General features: G+C 35.8%; 1 protein-coding gene across 1 annotated transcript in view; it reads right to left on the bottom strand.

Moving 5' to 3' along the window:
* IFT80 (intraflagellar transport 80) overlaps positions 1 to 9,289 on the bottom strand; it is a 131,129-nt gene that overhangs the window by 55,922 nt on the left and 65,918 nt on the right. The window contains exon 9 of the mRNA XM_010839846.1: positions 1,099 to 1,278. Coding sequence (XP_010838148.1) covers positions 1,099 to 1,278 — 180 coding nt within the window. The remainder of the gene's footprint in view (positions 1 to 1,098; positions 1,279 to 9,289) is intronic.

Genomic DNA, 9,289 nt, shown 5'->3' with positions numbered 1-9,289 from the left:
CCAATCCCAAAGAAAGGCAATGCCAAAGAATGCTCAAACTACCACATAATTGCACTCATCTCACACGCTAGTAAAGTAATGCTCAAAATTCTCCAAGCCAGGCTTCAGCATTACATGAACCGTGAACTTCCAGATGTTCAAGCTGGTTTTAGAAAAGGCAGAGGAACCAGAGATCAAATTGCCAACATCTGCTGGATCATCGAAAAAGCAAGAGAGTTCCAGAAAAACATCTATTTCTACTTCTGCTTAAGAAGCTTACAACTGATTAAATAACCCCTCCCACCGATGTTCTCTGATCTGTAAAACATTTCCCCCTAATTCCAATGGCCACATTTCAATCTTTCTGTCTTAATCTATAAAGATTCTTACCCCCAAAGTACCTGGTTTTCTTCCTAAATCTCAATAAGAGATGGTGAGGTGATAGAGTGATGTTTCTGGAATTTTAACCTTCTGATTCAAACCAGTCTGGGGTCTATAATACAAGTGTGTAGTCACCATCCTCTACTTGGGTGGGGGTCTTAGTTTCTGTAGAACAACTCAAAGATATGGGCTTTGGTACTAGGGAGGATTCCCCCACGATCCTGCTCAGTTTCAATCCCCCCTTTTCTTTGATAATTCTCCAACTTGAAGGGTACAGGTGGGAGACAAAAAGGGAATAATGTTTTGGATAGAGATGTTAATCATAAACTTGCCAGAGAAACTCAGGTTTAGGGGAACTCAATTTCATTTTTGCCTCAACCCCATAATTTCAGGAGCTGTGGGCACTCATATTCTATGTCAGTGAATGGTTCTTTATGTTATAAAAAAGTCACTAATGGTATAGGTAGTGTCTTTCTAATATGACTGAATTTTAATAAACATGATTTAAATATAATCAGTTCAGTTCAGTCACTCAGTTATGTCCAACTCTTTGTGACCCATGAACTGCAGCACCAGACTTCCCTGTTCATCACCAACCCCTGGAGCTTGCTCAAACTCATGTCCATTAAGTCAATGATACCATAATAAACAAAGATAATTCCATATTCTGTATTGTAAACTGAATATGTGTGTGTGGGGGGGGAAGCAGATTTAATCAACTATGAAACATAATCATACCTGCATGGTCCTTCTTTTAGTTAATGTTACTTGAAAATTCTTCCACTCCCAGCGTTGCTCCACCACATGTGCAAAAACAACATGTCCATTTCCACAGGCTCCAGCAATCTGGGTGCCATCAACTGACCATGCAATATTAAATATGCTACCAGTGTTGGGCTTTTCTAAAGCATATGACCACTGGGGAAGAAAGAACATAACAGAATCAATTTATTTTACAATATTTTAAAGAAGTTTTAAATTGGGCATATGTTAACATAGTAAGATGATTTTTTTTAAAAGAACATGTCTTTATTCTAGAATAAGGAATATTTTTCTTAATAAAATGATAGTGTACCGAGTGGAAGATAAAGACATGATTTTTTTTCTAAGTACATAGTAGAATACATGATGTGATAAGAGTATAAAATCTCTTAAGAACTGTAGAACACTCACACCATCTCAATTTACATCATGTGATTCACTTTTAAGCAGTTAATACTCAATGGGTAAATATAAACATTCCATAGGGAAAAAAAACAAAGACATCTTACTATTAATTCATAAGGATCTCTACAGTCCCTACAGCTAAAATTTTACAGTATTTTAGTAATTGTCATATTGAAACTAAACACACAATGTGACTAAAGCATTTCTAATACATATCTTAAACCATGAAAGCACAAGTAAATAGATTTTTCCTTTTTTTTATTCACAGTGCAGTAAGACATTTTATAGAATCTGTTTGAGAAAGCAATTCAGCAAAATCAATAAGCATCAAGTGGATGAAAAACTCTTGTGCGTGTCAGTGTGTGAATAAGATAATAAGAAAAAAAACTTTTACAAAAATGATATTATATGCATTTTCTTTCATTCTTCAGATGAAATATACACTTACTAAAAGGATGATTTGGCTAATTTTACTTATACTTTCTTTCGATTCTTCCAATCTTACTATGGTTTTAAAAATACACAAAAAACCAACCACCCAGAAAAATCTTACTAACTTAATATTAGTTTCAGGTGTGCAACATAGAGATTCAAAATTTTTATGTTATATTCCATTTAAATTTCTATAAAATACTGTCTGCATTCCCTTTGTCATTTGTGCTTTTAAAGAGATTCAAAGCTCTAAGTCTCTTTTCTTCTCCAAATAACCCATGGAACACTGGATTCATATTTGCATTTCTAACCATGAGAAAGAAAGGAGGCAGTCTCCCTGGATGTAATTTACTGATGCTAGCAGCAGCAGCAGCAGCAGCAGTAGCAGCAACCGCAAGAACCCTGAAGATTATTCCTCTCACTTATGCTTATCTCTTTCTTTGACCTAACTACCCCTTCTTTGAAGGCAGTGTTACTCAAAATGTGCTCAAGCCAGCACCATCTATATCATCTGTCATCTTGTTAGAAATGCAAATTATATGCTCTATATCATCCTATTGAATCTGAGCCTCTAGGGGAAGAGGACCAAGAAACTTTTTGTTGTTGTTAGTCTATTTTTTAAAATATAGTTGATTTGCAATGCTGTGTTAATTTCTACTGTACAGCAAAGTGATTCACTTATACATATATACTCTATTTTTAATATTCATTTTGATTATGGTTTATCATGACATACTGAATATAGTTCTCTGTGCTATACAGTAGGACCCTGTTGTTTATCCATTCTAAATGTAATAGTTTGCAGCTGTCAACTCCAAACTCCTGGTTCTTCCCTCTCCCCACTCCCCACCTCTGGCAACCACAAGCTGGTTCTCTATGTCTGTGAGTCTGCTTCTGTTTCGTAGATATGTTCATTTGTGCCGTATTTTAGATTCCACATATAAATGATATCATACAGTATTTGTCTTCCTTCTTGACTTACTTAGAATCTCTAGTTGCATCCATGTTTCTGCAAATGGCATTATTTTGTTCATTTTTATGGCTGGGTAGTATTCCATTGTGTGTATATATAGATAGATAAACACATCTTTATCCATTCATATGTCGATGGACATTATGTTCATTCAGGAAACTTTTAACGAGCACTTCAAGAATGTTAAGCATTGTAAAGTTAGGACACTGGTTCTGAACTCTGGTTGTATATTGGAAATATCTGGGAAGCTTTTAAAAAAAAAAAACAACCCAGAAATGCAACCAACTAAACCTAGAATTTGGGGTGGAGCCTGGGTATGTTCTTAAAAGTTCTCTAGGTGATTTTAATGTAGAGACACTATTCTAAAAGAAAAGCAAAACTCATGATTTCCTTTAAGACTATCATTAGCCGCTGGCTCACTGCTAATACCATGACAATTCATTTGCTAACGCCTGAGAAAATTACATGACCTTTGCTTTAGCCTCTAAACTAGCTTCTCTTTGTTATGTATAAATGTATTTTCTTACATTCATCTAGCTTTTTCTTTGAAATGTCTTATTAGAATTTCAAATAAAGTATATTAGGAAGAGTAATATAAAGCAGTGGTTCTCAAATTTTAATGTGTATTATTATAGAATTACCTAGAGTCCACGGGGTCGCAAAGAGTCAGACACGACTGAGCAACTGAACTGAATAGGGATTGTTAAAATAAATTGCTGAGCTCCACCCCAGTCTCTGATTTAGTAGATCTAGAATGAGGCCAAAGTACTTGCATTCTAACAAGTTCACAGGTGGTGTTAAAGCTTCTGCTCCAGCAACCACACTTTGAGAATGGCTGGTATAATGAACACCCATTACTCAGCTTCCACTTAGCAACTAATGGGTAATTCTTATCTCATGTGTACCACCATCATGGCCCAGATCTTTCTGAGCAATCCCTGATATCATTTATAATTTCATCATGAAGAACATCAGTATATATTACTAAAAACACAAATTTTTTTAATCCAACCTCAGTATCATTATTAAACCTACAAACAATGAACAGTAACTCCTTAATATTATCAAAGTACCTAGTCACTGTTCAAATTTTTCCAGTTGTCCTTTTTTGCCTTCAGTTTGCTGGAATTAAGATGCAAATAAGGTACAATCATTTTGATTGGTTGAGAAGTCTGTTAGACTTCTTTTGATCTATATTCCCCTTACACATGTTCTTTCCCCTTGTAATTTTCTGTGGTTGAAGAAACTGGGTCATGTCCTGTAGATTCCCACAGGCTTGAATTTACCATCTGCATTCTCGTGGGGTTAACATGTTACTCTGTCCTCTTTATTTCCTGTTAATTGATAGTTAAATCTAGAGTCTTGATCAGATTCAAGTTTGATTTTTTTTGGCAAGAAAACTTCATAAGTGATGTTGTGCACTTCCAGCAGGAAGCATTTAACGTCCGAATGTCTTTTTATGTTATTCAGAAATGATGATCATTGCCTAGGTGAACTAATTCATGTGCAGTTGCAAAATGGCAATATTACAATCCTTCTTGGGATTTCCTGGTAATTTACAATCTTTCTTTCTTCATTTACTAACTGTAATAGTTCTACAAAAAGAAACATCTCAACAAAGCACAAAATAAATTCTTGACTGTTTCCCATTATTAGTTTTCAAAAATACAAATTTGAATAGTGACTGGATAATTAATAATATTAAGAAATTGCTAATTGTTTTTAGGTTTAACAATGGTATTGAGTTATGCTAAAAAGTCTTTGTGCTAGACTTTCAGTCTAACTTTCAGTTAGATATCTACTGAAAAATTTAGTGATGAAATGATATGTCAAGGATTTGCTCAAAAATGAGCCATGGAGAAGTAGGTGACGGTATGGTGAGGCAAGAATCAACTATTAGGTAATAATGTTGGGTAATGGGTAAGTGGAGATTTATTACACTAGTTGGTTCCCCTGTAACCTCCAAATGTAACCAAGAAATCTGATTGCTAGTATCATGAACTCATTAACATATTTGATGTGTTTCAATCAATATAATGCTCCAATTAGCTCAATATTAGCCAGTGGGATCCTCTTTCAGTTAGTCTTTAGACTTTTTGACAAAATCCTGTAGTCTTTGATCACTTTCCTTACTTGATACAATGACAGAATGTTCCAGACTCATTTTTATATTTCCTGCCCCACACCTGGCATCCATCTTTTCTTCAGTGAGTCATGGTTCACTTTATGGAAATGTGGAAAATGGTACTGAAAAAACCCCCACAAATGCTAAGGGTGTCCACTGTTACTGAGTTGATCGTTAAGTAGGCCTTTAAAACAGACAGCACCAGGACATATTTTCAATAACTCAAACTTAAACTTCCAATTCAAAGCCAGGAAATTAATGTAGGATTTTTGTTTACCCTCTCCAATCTTACCTCCATATCTCCTTTCACCTGGCCAAAAATCCCAGTTAAGAGCATCAATGTAAGTAAATACCCAGGATAACAATATCATACCACAAAGCAATAGTTACAAATGAGCTTTAAAATTTCTTTTTTCATTCTTTTGCCCTTAAATTTCCATTAAAAAAAATGAAAATTTATTGAGATATATTTCACTTATTATGAAATTCACCCTTTTAAAGTAGAGAATTCAGTTGTTTTTTAGTGTAGTCACAGTTGTAACCATTACCACTACTACCTTCAGAACATGTTTATCACCACAAAAAGAAACCCATACCCATTAGCAGACATTCCCATCTGCCCTCCACGCTCCTGGCAACCACTAATCAACTTTCATTTTCTATTCTGGCCATTTCATGTAAAATACACTATGTGATCTTTTATGATTGGCTTATTTCTCTTAACATAATATTTTTAATATTAATATTCATCCATGTTGTAGCATGTATCACTATTTCATTACTTCTTACTGCCAAGTAATATTGTATTGTATTGTATGGATATATCATATTTTGTTTCTCCATTCATAATTTGAGAAGCATCTGAGTTCTTCAGCTTTGTTTACTGTTATGAATAATGATCCTATGAATATTTATGTATAGGTTACTGTGTGAATATGTTTTAACTTCTCTTGGCCACATAACTAGGAATGGAATTGTAGTGTCTCTGGTAACTATGTTTAACATTTTAAGGAACTGCCAAAATGTTTTCCAATGTGGTAGGATAATTTTCTGTTATGTCTCCACTGTAAGCACAACAGAAAATCACATCATTTAAAGTCACTTGAACTAGCTCCTCTCTAGGTAGGTATACAAATGACTGAGTACACAATTAGTCTCACTTTTTTTTTTCCACTTACTTTGGATTTAGGAATTGCTTTCTAAAAATTTAACTTTGTTTTATAATTATGCAACATATTTACATGGTTTCAAAGTTCAATTTACCAAAATATATATATAAAACAATGTATAATCAAGGAAGTCCAACTTCTATCCCTTTCCTCTCTCCCATTCTCTCCTCAATATAGATAACTATTTTATGTTTTATCCTATGTTTTCCTTCATAAGTGTGCATGTGCAGAGTTATGCGTGTGTGTGCATGCACATGCACTAGCATTTATCTATGAAAGGGGTAGATGTGGTGGTACAAATATGTCCAATATTAAGACATGATCTATTGTAGTATAATATATGGATATACATCTACTTTTATAGCTACTGATAGTATGATCAATAGGTTTTTGATTAATATGTTTAATATACAATATGTTCAATATACTCTGTATATGCACACATGTGAGTTTCAGATTGTTAATCTGAACCTAATTCTCCTATAAACTCCTTAAAACACTAATGGGAATAAGAACTCCTTGAGTTCTTGCATGTTTATACCAGTATGCTTATGGACCTTTATACTAAAAGTCAGAATAGTTGTAGTATCCTGTTAACCATTGTACAGTGACACTATTTAAGCCTGATGGCATTCCGAGTTTCCTCCCTTTATGAGTGATTTGCTCTTTCCCTTGTATGCCACAGGACTTTTTTCCTTCTTTAAATTTCTATAGTTTTATTAGCGTATACCTGGGTGTTGGCCATCTGGGTAGTTGTCCTGGGTATATCTGGTATGCCTTTTCAATATCAAATTCAAATCTCTTATGTTTGAGGAAATCTTTCTTGAATAGTGGCTTTTAGTATTTTTCTGTTCATTGCTTTGGGCTTCTCCTTTAAAGATGCTTATTATATAAATAAGCATATTTATATAATTTATACTTAATATAAATTATATCAAACTTCCTCTATCTCCTGTATCACTTCCTATCAAACTTTATATCTCTTTTGCAATTTCCTTGCTTCCATTTCACATTCTATTTATCTTAAGGTACCATCCACCTTGTTCATTTGCTCTTATATTCCTTCTAGTTCGGTCTTCACTGCTGTAATAATTTTTCCTTTTTAAAATAACTCCCTCCTAAGTTCTGCTACCTCCCTTTCAAAAATCTCCCATTTTCCTATCACCTCATTTCTTATTTTTCCTAGTTCTGATTTACATGATTATTTCATAGCTTTTGTCATGTTTTTAATATCCTTCAACTTCCTCTGAATTAATCAGTTGCAGTGCTTGTCTGTTTATGGCATGCTTTTGTTGTCTTTGGTAACATTATGATTTGACTGTGGCCCTGATCTGCTCATTTTCAAGTGAAAAGGGTTTTCCTGTACACTCATGGGAGGGAGGAATGTCCCAGCAGGATAGCTCTACGGCTCTCTCTTCTGTTGTTTTCTTGCAGTGATTTAAAAAAAAAAAAAGAGCCTCCAGTTTTTGAGATGGGCATTCTCTGCTTCTTCCCCAATTTTATCTGGATCCATTCTCATCTTTGCTCAATTGCCTCTGTTGTAATCAAACTGAATTTTAATTTCAGCAATTTCTGTAGCACAGGGCTTTGTACCAAGAGGAAGCTTGACTTGTTAGTTTCAAGAGTACATTAGACCCAGACATCTCCAGCACTGCCAGTTCCTGTCATGATCCCTTAGCACTCAGAATTGGATTCTACGGAAATGTCTTTCCAGTTTCAGTTGCTGTTCTCAGATTGGCCTGTCTCACTTACAAGCCTTTGTTGGTGATTTGGGAATTCTTCTTTTTTTATGATCTTAGAAGCCTGGCTACCTTTCCTCTGCTTCCCCCCACACAGATGCTGATACCACATTTACCTATCAGTGATACTTTTGGGAAAATCACTTGACCATACTGGTGAGGTTTTCTATTTTTTTCAGAATTTCAAGCAATAAATTGTAGCTAACATGATTTTCTTAGAATACAGAATCAGATCAGATCAGATCAGTCACTCAGTCATGTCCGACTCTTTGCAACCCCATGAACCGCAGCATGCCAGGCCTCCCTGTCCATCACCAACTCCCGGAGTTCACTCAGACTCACGTCCATAGAGTCAGTGATGCCATCCAGCCATCTCATCCTCTGTTGTCCCCTTCTCCTCTTGCCCCCAATCCCTCCCAGCATCAGAGTCTTTTCCAATGAGTCAACTCTTTGCATCAGGTGGCCAAAGTACTGGAGTTTCAGCTTTAGCATCATTCCTTCCAAAGAAATCCCAGGGCTGATCTCCTTCAGAATGGACTGGTTGGATCTCCTTGCAGTCCAAGGGACTCTCAAGAGTCTTCTCCAACACCACAGTTCAAAAGCATCAGTTCTTCGGTGCTCAGCCTTCTTCACAGTTCAACTCTCACATCCATACATGACCACAGGAAAAACCATAGCCTTGACTAGCCGGACCTTTGTTGGCAAAGTAATGTCTCTGCTTTTGAATATGCTATCTAGGTTGGTCATGACTTTCCTTCCAAGGAGTAAGCGCCTTTTAATTTCATGGCTGCAGTCACCATCTGTAGTGATTTTGGAGCCCAGAAAAATAAAGTGTGACACTGTTTCCACTGTTTCCCCATCTATTTCCCATGAAGTGATGGGACCGGATGCCATGATCTTCGTTTTCTGAATGTTGAGCTTTAAGCCAACTTTTTCACTCTCCACTTTCACTTTCAGCAAGAGGCTTTTTAGTTCCTCTTCACTTTCTGCCATAAGGGTGGTGTCATCTGCATATCTGAGGTTATTGATATTTCTTCCTGAAATCTTGATTCCAGCTTGTGTTTCTTCCAGTCCAGCGTTTCTCATGATGTACTCTGCATAGAAGTTAAATAAACAGGGTGACAATATACAGCCTTGACGAACTCCTTTTCCTATTTGGAACCAGTCTGTTGTTCCATGTCCAGTTCTAACTGTTGCTTCCTGACCTGCATACAAATTTCTCAAGAGACAGATCAGGTGGTCTGGTATTCCTATCTCTTTCAGAATTTTCCACAGTTGATTGTGATCCACACAGTCAAAGGCTTTGGCATAGTCAATAAAGCAG

Source organism: Bison bison, unplaced genomic scaffold (assembly GCF_000754665.1).
Source record: "Bison bison bison isolate TAMUID 2011002044 unplaced genomic scaffold, Bison_UMD1.0 scf7180017864135, whole genome shotgun sequence".
Lineage (NCBI taxonomy): Eukaryota > Metazoa > Chordata > Mammalia > Artiodactyla > Bovidae > Bison > Bison bison.
This window is presented reverse-complemented; position numbering and strand designations above follow the sequence as displayed.